At 44.1% G+C, this 19,370-nt stretch overlaps 1 protein-coding gene across 3 annotated transcripts in view; it reads right to left on the bottom strand.

The window, feature by feature from the left end:
* Positions 1-11,659: 11,659 nt before the first annotated feature.
* Positions 11,660-19,370, bottom strand: part of siz (Brefeldin-resistant Arf-GEF family protein schizo) — a 46,993-nt gene continuing 39,282 nt past the window's right edge. For all 3 annotated transcript variants that reach the window (XM_075696952.1, XM_075696951.1, XM_075696950.1), the window contains exons 10-12: positions 13,671-13,875; positions 13,086-13,141; positions 11,660-13,038 (exon numbers count right to left, since the gene is read on the bottom strand). In XM_075696952.1, coding sequence (XP_075553067.1) covers positions 12,790-13,038; positions 13,086-13,141; positions 13,671-13,875 — 510 coding nt within the window. In that variant the 3' untranslated portion in view covers positions 11,660-12,789. The remainder of the gene's footprint in view (positions 13,039-13,085; positions 13,142-13,670; positions 13,876-19,370) is intronic.

The raw sequence follows: 19,370 nt of genomic DNA, 5'->3' as shown, positions 1-19,370 counted from the left end.
TTCTCACTCTTACTTTCTGGAGAGCCAAGGGAACATAAAATATTGTGCTCCAAAAATTTTTTTTTACCTTCACATAAAGCACACTTTCAGGGTAGACGAATAGCCATATCTTAAACCTACAAAAGGTCAAGAAAGCGAAAATGTCATGACCTGCACTGCAGCCCAAGGAACGTGACAAAAAAAAAAAAAAAAAAAACGGAGTCAAAGTATGTGAAACGGTAATAAAGAAATCAGCTCCAGAAACTGAGCAGAAAGGCAGAAAAACAGTTTTGAGGAAACGGCTCTCAAAGTTTCACCTTCTCTTCAGTTCTTTTAAAGGCAGCAAATTTGTAGTCTTTGGGGTGTTTTGTGATGTGGCGCTTCTTGTACATGTGGCCTCTGGGCTGATGTGCTTCCCCACCACCCTTTTTCTTTTTATAGGGCATTCTTTGCTACTTTTGCTCTACAAAGAGCATGGTGCCTAGGTTTCAAACCAAGTGACGTGCACAACTCTGCGTGGGCATGAATATAGTTCCAGTGTACATTCAGGGAGCCTGTACCGGCAGGCTGCACAATTGATAGCAATCTCCAGTACAACCAGTGAGGCTTTTTCTTTTCTTTTTTCGTAGAATCGACCATGTTACTGAATGAAGGCTCCGAGTGTCAGAAGCCTCCCAAGTCATCTTTACTTGACAATGGCTGTAGAACTTAGGATCAGAGAGCCAGTGATAGATACGCAGCTGCTTTCCAGAATTGTACTTTTGTATGATGTCTCGATCACTTCTGCAGCCAGGTGTCTGTGCCAGCCCAAGGGGCCTAGTGAACTGAGCTCATGATGAGGTTCTCTTTATGAAGGGGTGGTATGACAGATATTGCTACGAGCTATCGTGACGATAGAGTGAATGCGCAATATGCTTGGTTGCGGGTCGGAGATGACGTCGCGCGAAATGACTAGCCGCAGATACAAGGAGCCGACGCGCAATGTGCTTAGTCGCACAGTTCGACGTGCCGACGCGCGAAGTACCTAGCCGCGCAGTCCGAGGTGCCGACGCGCGAAATGTCTAGCCGCGGGCTCGAGGAGTCGACCCTCGATGCGCTTATTCGCGCAGTTCGAAGTGCCGACGCGCGAAATAACGAGTTGCGGGCTCGAGGAGTCGACTAGTCGATGCGCTTATTCGCGCAGTCGGAGGCGCCGATGCACAAAATGCTTAGGTGAGGGTCCCAGAAGTCCGCGCTCGATGTGCATGATCGCCGAGTCTGAGACTCCCTATGCGCGAAATGTTTAGCCGCGTGCCCGAGGATTGCGTGCGCGTTGTGCTTCGTCATGAATGCCGAAACACCGATTGCTGAAAGGCTTAGCCGCATGTCCGAGGATTCCGCGCGTGAATCTTGGTCGCGTAGTTCGCGTCGCCGATGCTCGGAATGCTTAGCCGTGAGTCTGACACGTCCACAAGCATAGGGATCGGCCACGCTAGTGCGATGTCAGCGTAGCGCCCGTTTTGACACGTCGAAATCATGTCGAGATTACGGCGAGTGGAGACGTCCAGACTCGCGAGGTGCAGAGCCGAGCAGACGACGCGAGCGCTGGACCAATGGCGAACCGCGCTGGAGTCACGTGGCAGGCACGGCCAATCGCAGACTCCGGCACGACCTTCAATCATTTGCTTTTTGTGCGCTTGTTTCTGTATGGCGGAGATCGCTGAAGCGGCAAATTTGAAGAGGGAGAAACGCGCTTTCCAACGATACAAAGATCGCGGCGCTCGGTAGCGCCGTTCCGCAGATATTGTGGCTTGAAAAACGCTGTTTTTTCTCGATTTCCGCGAGATTTTTCGTCGCCTTGGCTGATAAAACGAATTTTTTATAGCAGTTCTAAGTGGTTTACAGTGATGATATTCGGGTATCAGATAGAAAAAGGGTTATAGAAACTGATTTTCAAAAAATAATTTTTTGGCAATGTTTCGCGATGCGTAAGCCGCGTGCCCCCTTAAGCTAATAAATCGCCGACAAGAAATGAAAAACATATTCTATGGTCTCATCTTCCCTACACATGACAAATCAGTCAGGGTGCCAGACCAGTCCCGTATAACAAAAAATTGAAGGAGGAATGCGACAGCAAAGCCTATTAACAGTTCCTTCAATTTTTCTCGATTGCAATGCTTCATTGAATTGATACTTCATTTTTCTTTTTCTCTCGAATTTTTCCACGGTTACAGCATGCGTTTAAAATTGGAGGAACTTGTTACACATGGTACGGTGAATTCTCGCAGCATCATTTGCCTGCAAAATCTTGCAGTTACGATCAATACTGATGTAGGGAGAATTTGAATGGTAGGGCCAACTATCGACGCCTTCGGCAATGAATCTGCCGTTTCATTTAGAACTAGGCCTGTATGCCCAGGTACCGAGACTAAATTAATATTAGTTGAGGTACTAATGATTTAAACACTCACAAAACATGAGAACAGTTAGGTGCCGTGAGTGAAGTGCACAAGAACAAAGAACCGATCTTCATTAACAAACACCTTACACCCGACAACAAGAGGCTGTTTGCTCGTGCCTTAGCGCTCAAGAAAGAAAAAGGATGGCGCTTCCTCTGGACTAAGAATTGCCGTATCAACGCACGCAAGTCCGAAACTTTGCCAGAGGCAGAATTTCTCCCGAGGCGAACAGAATCCTGCAGACCTGCAGGGATAGCAGGAGAATTGAAATAATCTGGGCACCTGCGCACGCCTCCCTCGCTGGGAACGAGGCGGCCCACGAATTAGCTCGAGGACTTACATTCCGAGCTGGTGGGCTAGCCGAAGGCTTCACGGGGCGAGACCGCTTAGTGTGCTACAGAGAAATCACACAACACTACAGACTAGGGCGGGTTAAATATCCTCCGGCTGATGCATCCTTAAACAAGAGCCAGGCCTCCACTTCGCGTCGCCTGCAAACCAACTCGTTTCCAAGCCCGGTGTCGTGCAGCCTCTACTACCCGGGTCAGTACTCCAGCCAGTGTAAGCTATGTAAAGCCAGGGCTAATCTTAATCACATTCTGTGGGAATGCCCACAGGCTCCCTCTGAGGGAAGAATAAAGTCTTTAGAACAATGGGAGACCTTATTACTCAGCTCCGATCCGGAGATTCAACTGAAGACCGTCCAACTGGCCGAAATCGCCGCTAGGGTCCAAGGACTCCTGGCCGTCGTCTAGGTGGGAAGACTTTAAGCCTTCCCTACATCTGTTGGACAAATAAAGTTTTACAATCCAATACAGCCTAGTTCACCGCATTAACTGTGAAGCGGACCTCTCTGTTATCTCTTAACCTGAATCACGTGCATCAATGTCAATCCGTCCTCAACAGACCCCTTATGGCTTCATACTTCACACCGTCCGAACTGGATTCTTATCATAAACCTCCTTGCCGATCCCTCATACGTATTAATGCACGCAGCTTACGGAAACATTTTGATGACATTTATAATTTCCTATCATCGTGTCAACACCACTTCTCGATCATATGTGTAAGTGAAACCTGGCTCAGCAAAGCCGATAACAACTTCTTCTCTTTTTCATCTTATACACCAGAATACTGTCACCGGAGTGACAGCAGTCATGGCGGCGCAGCTGTCTTCATTTCATCAGAGTTGGAATATTCCAGGCATCGGGAGTTAACTATTTAATCAAGTAAATTGCGAATCAGTGTGGATTGAGCTGAATGCATCATTTCTCAATATTGACGCCAAAAATTTAGCGGTTGGTTCCTATTTATCGGTCGCCTTCATCATCCATTAATGATTCTTGTTTAGAACTAAACCATGTTTTGCACATGCTATCGCTAGAACGTAAAAACATTATTATTATGGGTGACATCAATATTAACCTATTAGATGTTCAGAGTTCATCATACACTGCTTATAGAGATACCATGAATGGACATGGCCTCGAATCACTTGTAACTGTACCTACACGGCAGAATATTATTGGTCCGGATACACTAATTGACCACGCATTGTTGAACCTCATGATTACTCCTGGATCTGGTGTCATTGAAGTTTCACGAACTGATCATTATCCAATATTCATGTGTATAAATTTCAATATGAATATTCAGGATATGCATGTTAAAAGAAAAAATCATGACAAAACTTCATTTGTTAGGAAAATTGCCAATGTTAATTGGAACCTGGTTACGTCGCAAAATAATCAAAAAATCGCCTTTGAATTGTTTTGCAATATAATTTCTAATGCTACTTCCTAATCAACCACAATAACCACGAGTAAGAAAAGGTTCGCATTTCCTCGTTGTCCGTGGATGACTGACAATCTTCTCAAATGCGTGCGCAGAAAAGATAATCTTTATAAAGAAACAAAAAGAGAAGCCAATTAATTTGACCCTGCTGACTTATTACAAGTGCTACTCGAATATTTTGAGCAGGCTTCATAAAAACGCTAAAAAAAGAGTATTATGAAAAGGAAAGTGAATGTGCTTGCAACGATTCTAAAAAACAGTGGAAAATTATTAATGAATTTTTAAATAGAACATCGCCAAACCCCGCCATAACTGCTACTCAAGTTGGTGAACAAACCCTGAATAATCCTTCAGCCATTGCTAACGCCTTTGTCAATTCATTTTGCCGCGACCAGCCATGTCTCTCAGTTCACATCGACAAGGCTTATCGTCTGCCACAGTTTTTTTCTCTGTCCAGTTTCCCGAGAAGAAGTGCGCACGACCATTCTAAGCTTAAAAAATACGGGAGCTGGTTTAGGTAATTTCAACTCATTTCATGTAAAGGTTATAGCTCATCTTATCAGTGACCACTCACACATAATAAATCTAATTTTCAAAACTGGCGTCTTTCCTTGCTGCTTAAAAATCGCCAAAGTTATTTCTGTTTTGAAAAAGGGTAACATAAACTCATTATTAAACTACCATCCTATATCTATTTTATCATTTTTCAGCAACGTAATTGAAAAATTATTTGTAGTAGATTTAACTAGCTATTTCACAAAGTTCAGTATTTTGTCATCTAATCAATTTGGCTTTTGATTTGGTTACTCAACTGAATTAGCGCTCATTACTTTAACTGATCATCTTAAAACAGCCATTGACACAGGTAAATTGGCTGGTACCTTGTTTATTAATTTTTCTGAAGCTTTCGATTCATTAAATCATGACATACTTTTTGCTAAACTAAACGCTGTTGGCGTATGTGGTCTAGCACTTTCCTTAATTCGCAGTTATTTACATGATTGAAAACATGTCTATTTCTGATACTCGTTCTCATACCAAATTAGCTAACATAGGGGTTCCGCAAGGCTCAATACTAGGACCATTTTTATTTCTCGTGTACATCAATGACCTTCCAGAATATATTGCACATTCTAGTTGTATTTTATATGCTGACGACAATTTATTCTTCTAACAATTGCTTGGAATCGCCAATATCTTACCTTAATGCTGATGTGGCTAAAATCGTTAATTGGTGCATAGATAATGTGCTCGATATTAATGCTACTAAATCAAAATTTGTAATTTTTTCATCCCCGCAAAAAAGTGTACAGGAGAAGCCATGCATTAACATTGGTCCAATTTCGCTTCAGGCTGTTGACCATGCAACATTTCTCGGAGTTGAACTCAACAATCATGTGAAACTTACAACTCGCATATCTTTATTAACCCGTAAAGCGGCATGTGGTATCAGAATACTAATCAAAGTCCGCCCCTATTTTCCTGTAAGTATATTAATTTCACTCTACTACGCATTTCTTCACAGCCACATCTCTTGCTGCACTTCTTGGAGCAACACCTATGCAACTCACTTGGCACCCCTGCAGCACACACAAAACCAAGCTTTGAGAATGCTAATCACTTACAGCCATTTTTAAACTAGTGCTCTGCCATTACTCCGCACATATATTTTGTCAGTAGTGCATTTAAATAAATGTTCTATTAGTGTCCCGACGTATAAAGTCTGTCAAGGAGAATTACCAATTTCTTTGATAACAAAAGAACAAACCCCACATTTCACTGGCACTCGATTTTTACACCATAATAACTACCTCCTACCGAAACAAAGGACTAACTACGGCAAATTTACTGCAAACTTTTTGGCAAGATCAATATTGAATTCACTACCGCCCTCCATTAAATCATCTCGTCCCATTCATTTATTCAAGAGGAAGCTTCATCACCACTTGTTGGGAAAGTGATTGTGTTGTTTATGTTTTTTTTTACGTTTCTGTATGTGGAATAATACTCCTAGGATCTGCCTTTTGTGTTTATACTTTATTGTTATTACTATTACTTGACTTTGCTAATACTCAGTTCCATAGGATTGCTACTGCTGTAGTTAACCGTATGAAGTGTACTTTTTCTATGTATTTATTGTTGGAGGTCTGTCCCCAGTCTTTGACTATGGGACCTCCCAGAGTCACTTTTTCTGTAAAACATTTCAATCGCATCGATAAACTGAGACTGAAACAATGACTACATAATCTATGGATCGGCTTCATTTACAAAGGGCCGGTACTACCTCTAAAAGTTCTGCAAGAAAGATTGGTACAAAGTCTGGAAGCTGCAGGGAATGTGGACCAATCGAGAATAGGGCTGATAATACCAATACCACATTTTTATTCATTCTGCGTGGCATCAGCTGTTATGACCACATTTGTTTGAAATTTCATTAAATAATCCTGTAGAGTAGCACTTAACATTCGGTACAGTAGGTGTTTTGCGTTACTTGGAAAAATATAGTCAAATTATATGTGAATTTCTTCCATCACAAATGGACTTTACTTCCGCGATTCTAATTTCCAACAGATCGAGAAAAGGTTGTACAAAATTAACTTGAGGTGTATGGAATCGAGGCCACTGTACATTGAAAAACATACTAGGCTGACGAATGAACACCGTTTAGCCACATATTATTGGTGATTCGTATGCCCTTAATATGGCGGCATTTTAAACAATGAATACTGTCGACCTTGTCCTAGTGCGAAGCTGACAATGTAAACATTCTGTATGCACTATTTTGTACTGGTATTCAAAGAGAAAACAAAATCTAAAGCATGCACTTAACGTATTTATCGCTTTACTAACAAAAAATTGGCTCTGAACATTCAAATCGCTAGCTGCCACAACCAAATAGTGGCAATGACAAGAATCGCGGTGCACTTAAAAGTACTGAGCACCAAAAGTGCTTACATGTCCTCTGAAGCTGTGGCCAAAGCTTCGTGTCATTCACCCAACCACTGTCTACGATATCTGCCGAAACAGGTTTGCCAAGCTGCATCTGGGTGTCATCCACATCGATTGTAAACACGGAGGCAGCTGAGACAGGCAAATGACAAGTCACCACGTGATCAAACATGGTGGCAACCAAAGGATCTCCTTGAAAAGGGTCTGTATGTCAGGTGTCATGCACACCGACAAAAATATGACTGGCGCCAGTTTCGGTCTAGACAACGCAGTGCCGTGTCATGGCAGAGTTTCGGTGCATACATCCTATAGCCTCCCAAGTTCCGAGGTGCATTAAAGTTCACAGATTTTCGTGAGCCTTTCAGAAATGGATGCTTACATTAAAGAGACAAAAAGTGAATTTTAGCATTTCACAATTATCGGCTGTTTTAGCACAGCATGATGTCCAATATATTGGACACTGGAACTCTACCCGGACATGTTCAGGGTAGTGGGTATGCAGTAAGCCAAGGGCAAATTTAATATTAAAAATGGCTTAAAAAGTGCAAAATCTGTTAATTAATCAAAATTTCATCACAGAAAAAGAACGAGTGATGAAGTATGAGAAATAGAACTTACTTTTTCGGCGGTCACTGTAGAAAGCCATGCTGCTGAATGCCGCCATTGCAAACTCACCTGGTGGCCAAACTACTAATGCACTTTCAACAAAACTTCATAGGTGGCGCTAGTAGGTGTCTAAAATATTGGACAATTCGGTTTCACGGGCTAAAACATGCTGCGACCTGGGTAGTGGCGGAGTATTTGATGTCCAATATATTGGACAAATGCCCCATAGCCACAACTCGGGAGGATAGTGCCCTGGGACCTCAGTTCAAATCCCGTCACATGGCACTTACGTTCTTTATCCAGTGACTTCTTTATCCAGTGACAGCCCACTTGGAAAGAACCCCACCGACTGACCTACAGTAAACCTCGGTGAGAGAGAAAATGAGTAAGCTATTGTTGCTCAGTGGTTGACAGGCAGATGGCCCTGCAGTCCTGGCCTCCCGTCAGTGTACTTCAGAGTGAATTCCATGTACACTGCTACTTATTCTTAGTCACTGAGGCAGAAGTAGACAAAAAAGCTTTGCTTTGAAACTATTTGTACATTAATTACTGCTTGTAGCATAAAGACCTGTGGGTGAAATGTCAAGTACAGGTCCTATTTTACGTCAGTTCATTAGCACAGAACTACATGGTCTCCTCCATTTTATCTGCCATACAACTCAAGACAATGGTTAGTTGCCACTTGTAGACAGCTTCGAGCAAGAGGTCAGGTAGTGCACCTGGTTTTAGATTTCAGTCTGTTATTCACATACTATAAGGCCTCTGCCGGACTACTTGACGTAAAATGGCATATAAGTTGTGGATTACTTTTCAGTATAGCTCCTCAATGTTTCTTCGCTGTAACTTGGGTAGTGTTATCAGAATACAAATCCGCGTGGGTATTTCAGTTCGGACAGTTTATCTGCACATTCAGTGACCGAAAAACTTCACTACATGGTAAGCTAATCTGGCAGTAGAAGATACCTTGAATTATTCACTATTTGGGTATACATTTTCATAGTTGTAAAATGTTACCACCCCATCCCTGCAATGCCAGTGCATCAAATAATAACGTCCTCAACTAAAAACAGTATTATAAAACAAGAATCCTGTTACCTTTAACAGAAAGATCACAATATTTGCAAAGTAGCTGCAATTTGAAAGGTGCACAGGAACCAGATCAGGGGTGTTTTCTTGGATGTTGTGGCAATTCACAATGTAACAGTACTGACCTCCACGGCCAGCCCACACTCATGCAGCAGGTTTAGCCATCATGGAACAATGGCAAACTGAGCATGCGTGGCACAAATTCGTGAGCGCATGGCGGTGACGAAACATTCCGAATTCTCCACTAGGGCAGGGAGTCACACTGGCTCTTCTGGTGGCAACCTCCAGCTTGGAAACTCCATATTAGAAGAAAATCTGGCATTGGTGTTTACGCACTGCTGGTGCAACGCTTCATCTACAATTGAAATTAAGGATACCTGAATTCCCCCAATGCTCACCCTTTACGTACAGAATTACTTGTCAGTTTCCCAAACGAACGACATCCATCATTCCAATACAAAACTGGGCTGTTCTACTTTCACTAGTATGTACCTTGTTGATTTGTAAATTTTGAAGCCTCCGTGAGATTCAGATGAACTTTCTTCTGCTTTATCAGCCACAGGGCCATGACACAGCTCCCAGCCAGACTTGCACAGCCAAGTGAACAAGGCGTAGGAACACATCATCTTGTGCTGTTAGATCATTTGACACATTAAGTTTGCCACATTTCACCACTCCGCAGGCTTGGCGGGGAAAAAAAAAAAAAAAAAAACACTGCACAGGTAGCATACGCTGCTGTGAACATCTTGGCCAAATTTTAGTTGTGCATGGCATGCAGATCTTGCAAGAGGAGTGCGAAGTAACCTTTCAAACGCTCTCTGTTCAACAGAAACCTGCTCCTCACTCTCCTCACTCTTTTCTGGATGCTTTATTTCGCAATATAGCAGATTCCCGTACATGGCTGCTATTGGCCAATATTTGACATCAAGAAGAGTGTTTGGATCAGTTCACTTCTTCCTGTTGTTACTGTGTATATTTATGGACGTAGTTCAATAAACAGGCTGAAGTAAGCGAAAACCTGCTTTCTAATTCCGATAATTACGTACTTCCAGAAGAAGCCGACTATTGTCTGCTCACGCTCGGCTGCAGCTGCCCGTGTAAGAATTAAACTTTGGCCACCCTGCTTATTGGTGACGTAGCTATTGGGTCCCACTAATTTTTTTTTAACACTCAAGCAGCCGTGAACCACGCGAAACTTACAAGGTCAGACCACACGCACGCTTGCCAGCACACACTCACTCCTGGTCGCTCTTGGTTAGACACCTTGGCAGACTGCTTCGAAATGAGCAAGTTGGATGAGGCTACTATCCGTCGGTCAAGATGGTGCAGGACAAAGCCGGCTCGCACCACGGAGTACAGCCAGACAGGAGCACATGAGCACACACATGCACTGTAGCACTGTCATGCACAAAGCAGACGCTGCAGTTACATTTAGCTGTGATCTGCTACATATATACGCCGCGACAGGTCCGCTGACCGATCGCACTGCGGTTCGCTGAGGACAACCGCGTTTGGCAATCGTAGGCGCCATAATCGGAAATACTAGTAGCGCCTACGTGAACATCCAGAACCAAATTTGAACTGCGTACCATGGTAACACTCAGTAGGCAAAGTGTTTTGTGCACACTTCGCTCCACCGTAGCCTTCGCAGTGCAAATGATTGAAGAAGGAGCCGAAGCATCGCGAACGTATGTTTGATATTTACTAACTCCGCTTCTGCTGAACCCATTGAGGAACTTTTTGCGGCAAAATATTTCTGAAATAATAGTTAAACCTCGATAAAAGGAACTTCAATATAACAAAATTCTCTATATAACAAGGTATTTAACTTTTCATAATCTCAGAACACGACGGCGCAAGCTTAAACTTGTGTCGTTGCCTGCTGGTAGCTGCAAAAAGCAGCATGTTCCAGGAGCGGGAAACACGTGGCAGCCTTCCCTGAAACACTACTTTCCACAGTTGCCAGCAGGTGGCGACAAGTTTAAGCTTGCGCTGTCATGGCAGCAGCTCACATTCCCGTAAGTTAAGGCAAATTTGCACTTTCTTTTATTAAAACCAGGCAATTAAATGTGCCAACTGTTATAGCAAATGACAGATTCCAAAATGCTATCTTTCGGCAAAATTTTGCGGTCAGCGCAAAATCTTTTCAAAAGCACGGCTCCCGGCTGAGGCTGCACATGGCTGTAAGCATGGCTGAGCACATACGCAACCGCGCTCCCTACTTTAGAGGTAATCTGCCGTTTGTATGGAGAGTCATGTAAGCTGTCTTACCGTGTGCTTATTATTGGTGGTTGTGTAATCTCAAGTTTCAGTGACCCGTTAGAGCGAGAGGCAGATGATGCATTCCTTCCCGACTGCCAGCGCTTTTCCTGGTGGCTTCAATGTGCAGGCCACATTATCAGCCGTGGGGGCAGAGTACACACAAAAGCATGGCTGGCTTCGCTTGATTCGTACCACCGAGAACATATCATCGACGTGCGTCGCATGAAACCATATAATTTATCGCCAACTCCCTAATTGATAAAAATTAATTGCTTTCTCATTTAAATTTCGTTTTTTCAATTGACCAATAATTCTGAAAATTCAGCGACCCCTTTTCGTGTGAGAAAATCAATTGGCAACTGTACTTATTTGCACATAAGGTCCAATTTCAATAGAATGAAATTTCGTTATAACAAAGCAAATTGCCAATTTTACCAACTTCATAATATCGAGGTTTAACTGTAGTCTAACTTAACTTCAATAAAAAGTGGTTCATGCCACACATAAGTTGAGTCATGCAGAGGTGTAATCATCACATCAAAATATGCATTGGTGAGCTTCTTTATGTGCACACATATCAAGATGTGAAACATTTACAAACATTTAGCCCAAAATGGGCTGTTTGCATGCACTGACTGGAAGCAAATCCTGCAGACTCCATATACTATATTGTCACACGGTATTCACATACTCTTCGTAGCATATGTTAGGATGAAGTATCAATACTTGCACATTAAAAATATTCTGAACACTCACTAGACAACTTCTTGCATGTAGCAGCACATTAAACGTATTTCGGTGTATGCCAAGAAGGCAAGTTTCCAGCATCACATGAGTTAATAAGAATGTTCGAGATATCTAGAAGAAAGTGGTAAACTGCACGAAGCATGTTCACCCACCATCTCGTATACAAGCTCACCAGTTGAATTTCTCAGCGCTTTATGAACACCAGTAAAGCCCTCTAAGCAGATTTCTTTATAGAGTAACAGAATAAGCAAATTCGTGCATGCCAGATTTGTGCCACTAACATTCACAAATGTGCCACTTCCTAGAAGCATGCAATGTGGTCTTAATACTGTGGACAGTCCACACAATTTGTTCGACTGCTTCTGTGCTCAGGGAAAATGTGCAGCTTTCAATTATACCACAAGGGAGACTTGCACTCTGCTGCATAGTACACACTTTGTTTTTCTTCTTTTATGTACACATGCTGACATGCACAGTTACAGCACCAGCATACATCCTCTCAACAGGCACAGGTGCCATGATGGCACCAATACAATAAACGTGGCGGCGGAAGAAAGCTCCTCTGCACAAGGCCATGGGTGCCACTATGACGTAGGCACCATTCGGCTGTCTGCTCTCTCCTTTGATGGACAGGCCATGACTGTGGCCACCGGGCCACACTTGTACAGACTGAGCAAGAGGAGTGGGGCCTTTATTGTGAGGTTGGGGCGGGGTGAGGAAGGTATGCTATAAGAGCAGAAGAGTTCTCATACAAAAGGGGCAAGGGAGCTGGGAGAAGTGGGAAGGGTGTGTGATATATATATATATTAAAATGCGAATCTTCTGCTGTACATAAAGGAGAGGCAGATTGAGAGTCAATTTGCAAAATAAAATGGCCTATCGCGTATATACACTGGGGGTTAAGGCGGGCAGGTGTGCAACCCACCACCTATCCTGGTGGTTCTGTCGTTGCTGGCACTTCTGAGGTCACCACAGCTGCCGCTTGGGGTGTAGTGGTGGTGGTGGTAACCGCCACGTGACGACCACGCTTGCCAAACAGGTTCCCCAGGAAGCCGTGCCGGGTCCCGTCGCCCAAGCTGGTGGCTGCTGCTGCTGCTGCACCATCCGGATGCTGGACCGTGTGGGGTGACGACTCCCGGCTCACCGAACTGGCCGCCGAGGACTGGAAGGAGACGGACTGGAGGCGGGGCCCGTTGCCAGCCGCTCTGTCTGCTGCCAGCTCACCATGCCACTGTCCAGAGAACCCGCGCTGCCTCGACGAACTGGCCGTGCCGCTGTCTCTGCAAGGTTTAAACTACAATTGGAGACACTAGCAAACAGCCTGGTACCCATGAAAACTTGACAGAATCACATATAAGAAACTCACCATGGCCCTGTGACTGTCGGCCACATGATGCAAGACTGACACAGTAAAGTACAGGGGTGGAAGTGCAACATGAATTGCATGAGAGCATTTCTCATACATGAGCTGTTGCAAAACTGTTAGAGTACAGAATCCCTCATGTAATTTTGAGATTGATGCACTATTGCTGTGGTTATTTACCAAACTCATAAATTCACTGTGAGACAAAGGATGTTGTAAACCAGGACGTACAAATGTGCCCAATAACACAACAGGCGGTCAGGAAGAACGAAGAAAAACAGTGGCTTGGCTATTTCTTATCTCTAATAAGGTAAAGCAACTTTCTTTTACAGTTCCTTTTCTTTTTTGTGCGTGCCACATGCCATGAATATATAGCTACTGATGAGAATGCCTCCTCCTTCATGTGCTGTTTTGAATTCATGACAAAGTGCGCATGCCATACTCACGCTGGTCGTGCAAGTCAAGTAGGGAGTTGGAGAGGGCTGACCGCTTGAGGCATGGGCTCTGGGCCAGTAAAGTGCTGCCGCCTCCATTTCCCTCCCCCGTGGCCTCCATGTCAGCGAGCCCAGAGTCCCGCTGGTCCCAGGGGCTGCGCAATGCCTGCTGCTTCTCCAGTTCCCCTTCAATGCGCAGGCTCTCCATCTCATCCATCTGTGCACAGCAATGGTGGCCAAGTGGGCCTCATTGTATCATATCCACTATAATGTCTTTACTTGTGACTGGCCCCTTAGCAAAGAATCAAGGCAGGCAGTGTTTCACAGATCTTTAAAATGAAATTTAGAATATGACAGAATCCAGTTTCGTTGGGGCAATACATGATAAATAAAGAAGGCATACGCTGATGACAAAGGTTAGAACAATTAATGTTTTATAGGGTTATCAAAAATTTTAAATGAATGTCTGGGGTTTTACATGCCAAAACCGCGATTTTGATTATGAGGCACGCCGTAACGGTACTCTAGATAAATTTTAACTACAGGGAGTTCTTTAATGTGCATTCTATGCACAGGTGTTCTTGCATTTCACCCCCATCGAAGTGCGGCCACCACAGCTGGGATTTAATCCCGCGCCTTAAGACTTAGCAACGCCGTGGTGGCCACTATGCCACCACGGCAGATTTTACACAGGTATGAAATGTTCAGTTTTGTGGTCTTATTGCCTTGTTAGGAGTCATGTTGCTTATACTTTAACATTACCTAACACTTATAAACTACCAATACGATGAATAAATCCAAGACCTACCCAATAGCAGTTCCCGATGCCCCAATTTAAAAAGAAATCTCATTAATCTGCAACTTCACATTCATCAATGAAAAAGGGTGCAGACAGTAGGAATCATGGAGAGTTATGAACTTGTGCAACTGTGAATCGGTGTACAACATGCCATGAAACCAAACACTGTGCGAGAGCTGTTCTCTCAACCTCCTTACCTAGTTTCAATTGGCAGAGTGTTTTATGAAGTTGACATTTCCGAATTTCCCGAGTTTTCCCGGTTTTCCCCGAGTGCCTTTGCAAAATTGCCTGAGTGACACAGAACTTTGCTTTATGTCAAGATGGGCTGACACCACTCTAGTAGGCCATGCTAAAAAATAAAAAAAGACTTCATAAATTTTGTAGTATCTGTTTTATTCAAAAAGAAAACAGAAGGGACGAGTTGGTAAAATGCACAGCAAAAAAAAAAAAAAATATTTGAAAAAAATGGTAAAACCCATTGTCGAACATTCCCAGATAGGAATAAAAAGGAGATGCTTACAGAAGCAAATATTCTCGAAGATGAGCTATTTCTATCAACTGATAGCAAGCTCACTGGTATGAGACCCGAACTTTGTCACAAGTGATATTCTAACAGGTGGTAACCTCAACTGTCCTGACATATTCCCAGCCCGCGCACAATGCCTTAGTGTTGAGTTTCACTGCTTTAAAGAGTTTGCTTTGGTTTGCATTAGGGAAATATTCATCTCAGTGTCAGCCAACACATCTTTTTCTTTAGCTCAAGCTCCTTCAAACAAGTGGAAGCACACTTCCTATCCCGTTCATTCCTCAAAACGGAGGTCCTTTCAGCTCTCGTCTTCCTTCCGCCGCGCGTTTGCCCTACAGACCATTTGAAGCATCCTCTTGCTCAGTTGTACAGTAACGTCCAATTTTTCTGACTCCCTAGAGGCCGCGAAAACGTCCAAGAATTGGGCAGTTTGAAGAAATGAATGCATGTCTTCTACTGTCCTTAAGGGCTAAACTCGCTGCAGGCACATCTCAAAAAGCACGAACGCTTGCCAGTACACTTATTAGGCATATTGGCGCTCGTACCGTGACACGAGATGGTGGGTGCATGCGGGTATAATGAAGGAATACATACTGTTCCCCGTGACAATTGCTTTCCCCCAATGCTTGTTATGCTTCACCGCTTAACACTGCTGTACTGAGGCGAAGCTGACCAGCTGACTTTAGAGAACCGGCATTATGCAACGCGCCATGCTTTCCAAGCTTCGAAGCCAATCACGAAGACAACAAAGGGGGAGTCGGTGCCATTGCTGACAGTGCATATTCGTTCAATGAAAAACATGGCACAGAATGGCAACAAGCTTCATAGCGAACGTCGAGACAGCTAGGCCTAGCGTTGCCAAGGTGGTGGCTTCGGCTGCCAGCAGATCTGCATGCGAGAGCGCCGGTTCAAGGCAACGAGGTAATCAAAATGGCGGCAGTGGTGGCTTTGATTATTGCCATTTCAGATCTACAGTCACGGCAAGAAGTCTGGAAAATTGGACGGCAAAGGGTTCTTGCGTCCAAAATTAGAGACGCTCTAATACATTGGCTCTATGGGGTACATGGTGCCGCCACGAAGCCGTCTGAATTATAAGGCACCCAGGAAGTAGGTCGTTGACTGTACACTGGCAACTCCTCCAGCCGACGACACAGTGTCAAAGATGATTCGTTACGATTCCTATCTGTTACTCAAGCCAGCATTACCGCGACTTTCGTTCCCTTCAATTAAAATTACAGCTGATTTTCCCTGATAAAAGCACAAATTCACTCAGTTTTTCCCGAGTATTTCCAGACTATTCAATATCCCCGAGAATTCCCAGTTTTCCTGGTTGGCAGACACCTTGTTAGCACAGTGCACTGTAAAAGCACGACACCACAACATTCTTCGCTCCATGTCATCTTGTGTCTGGTGAATCAGCTTTACATTTCTAACTGTGGCAATTCTGCACATTTCCTCTGCCAATGTGACCAAATGGCATGGCACATTCAATGATGTGTTTATCTGAATCTAGGCAGATAGCTCCTTTTTAACTAAAAGAGGAGTTACGAAACTCGTAAGTTGGCTTAGGTTCTAGGATTGTGTCAGGCACCATTGGAAATGGAAAAATGGCACAGTGCTAACGCCAATGCCAAAAGACAACACTGTAGCCATTACCATTCGCTGCCACAGTCACCCAGTACTACAGCGCATTGTTAGAGCTCACAGTAACAATACAACCTTCTGACTGCGATGAATGTGTGCAGCACAGGCAAAGCCATTGTTTTTTTCAGAGTTCGCTTTTACCGAGACCATGGTATCAAGTACGCGGTGTCAGTACTCTGGTGCCTACTGTGAACCGGTACAAGTGCATGGCTGGCACTGAAGATTGTAATAAATGTCATTTGCTTTTCGCTGCGGTTGTTTACTGCTATCTTGGTCAGCTTGGATTCAAGGAAAGCTTTTATTTTTTAATTTTCTGCCCTTCTGAATCTGCGGAGTTGGTTCAGAATTGAGGCTGGCCTATATTCGATTAGGTATAGCACATAGCAGCAGAACCTAAAGTTCATGCAAGTGCCTAAATGCATGCTGTTCTTTTCACTTGAATGTGAGCTCTCTGCAGCATGTATAGTGCTCAGCGATTGAAATGTGATACTCGGACAATATTGCGGCCAGTACTTTCTTGCGTCAGCAGTGGGGCGCTGGTGGCACTGCGATGATGCATTTTTGTGTCACATGAAGGCGATCACCAGCAGGGGCCTAGCCAGGGGGGGAGAGGGAGGGGGGCACTTATGGGGCTTCAGCACCTCCTCCATCCCCCCCCCACCCCCCTGAAATTTTTTCGTGCTGTCATGCACTGCCAGCCTATTTCGGCTGGCGGTGCATGACAGCATTCTCAATTTTGTCTCATTCTCATTCTTGTCTAGAATGTTTTTTTTACGCTCGAAAGGACATTTCGGTGCGATCATTGCGAACTCTGGCTGGATTTTGTGGCAATGCCCATGCACCAGGAGTCACATAAAGCAAGGAGCCCCATCCAAGCACAATGTTTCAAGGGTGTTTCGATGGTGAGTGGGCTCGTCGCGGCATATCGCGGATGCCACGGAATTTGCGGACCGCATAGATTTTAATTCCAAAACATTATGGGCATAAAGTTCTTATAAACTTTTGATGCGAAAGGTGTATTGACATTTTCAAAGTGATGCGTTAAATTTTCCATTCCGGAACTTTCTGGGTTTAATGTTGTTCTAAACATTTGATGCCAAAGGTGCACTGACTTTTCTAAAGTCGTACTTCGGACCATACAATGAGACAAGCCAAATCAGCACACTATCAGAGTAGTTGAATAGAGTGTACTACTCTAAAGTTGACAAAGCATGCAGCGAGGTCCAATGAGATAAAGCATTGCGGTGGTTCACTTGTGCCGTCAGATCACAAAAAGGAATATCAACATTTTTTTTCACCTGTGCCAAAGCATCAATGTGAAGACACTAAAGCCAGCAAAGGTAAGTACGTTTTTATTTATTTTTTACTTTGACTTTTATTTGTGGACACATTGAGCCTCTTCAATTCTTTGTTCTCGCTATCCGTGGGCTGCCAAAGCTAGAGCACATGCCTTCTCCTTGTATTGCCCAGACCACCGTGCGGCACACTTCAATGTGCGTTCGTTTTTCTCTGGCTGAGTGGATTTTTGCCTGGCAGTGTTTTGGACGCTTTCTGGCTAGCAGACAAGTTAAAGAAACAATCGTCGCTCGCCGCCATCACTGTGGGGACTCGATGGATTGCAACGCGTTCGCTTGAGCACAACCTCTCCAGAAAGTCTTGTCTCGCCGATGTGAGATACCGAGCAGTATGCGTATGGTTCTCTGTGGACGAAGCGTCTCATGTTTCCTTCGATATACCATTGGTAGGTGCCCAAAGTAGACATTCGACTGTGGTCAACATGCTTTCCTTTATGTTTTTTTCATTTCTGTGCCACTGCCCCACAAAAGAAAAAGTAAGCACATTGCTGCAGCGCAGCAAATTGTCGCATGGTGAAAGTTAGATTTTCTTGCTGCATCTTCTTTTGCAGAAAGTAATGGGCCACGCGACGCTTCCATTGCCGGATACTCGTATTATATTATTACGATAGCAATTATGTGGACACCCCAGGCGCATTCCTACCATCACTGTCTCCCTCATGTTCCATATAAAGTCCAAGGGCGATAACATCATGAACACACGCAGAATGCTGCATGTGCGAGTGAAAGCATAGGCGGGGTTGGAGGATGGCATGGGTGAGCCGACAATGGTGGCTCAGTCTTGTGTGTGCCGCCTTCCGTCGCGCGCGTTTATTAGGGAGGGGCCTTAGGATTCTGTGATTTTGCAATATGTTTACTTGCCTTGTTTAACGCGGTATATATAGTGACTTTTTATTAGATACCTAGATCTATTGGAAGCTTAGGCTTAAACAATGAAACGTTCCTTTCCTTCGAGCGCTTCCTAACCTTACGTGAGGCCTCCTCAAAGCAAAGGACCGATGGAGGAAGCAAGCGTACTCTGAAAGCTCCCTTCACCCGTCCTCACGTAAGGAGCGGCTGCCACATGCCTGGGTTCGAGATTATCTCTTAAAAGCTTTACGCGAACACCATTATTCAATAAAAGAATATGTTGTATCGTCGCACAATCTTTAAATTGAAGAGCTAATATAGAGAAGTGTGGACGCCTTCTTCTAGTTTTGTTTACTAAACTTAAAAAAGGTAGCGCATTATAGTGCAAAACTTGATGTGCTCCAGCAACGCTGGCACGCTGGTGTCGTGCAACGCCTAGCAACGCTTCCATGCCGCACACGTGACTGAAACGAACATGCCTGGCAAGACTACAGTACACTGTAACAAGATGTACCGTGCTCGCGCTTCTCCGCAGGTGG

Source organism: Dermacentor variabilis, chromosome 6 (assembly GCF_050947875.1).
Source record: "Dermacentor variabilis isolate Ectoservices chromosome 6, ASM5094787v1, whole genome shotgun sequence".
Taxonomy (NCBI): domain Eukaryota; kingdom Metazoa; phylum Arthropoda; class Arachnida; order Ixodida; family Ixodidae; genus Dermacentor; species Dermacentor variabilis.
Note: the sequence above shows the minus strand (reverse complement) of the source record. Positions and strands in the feature narration are given on the sequence as shown.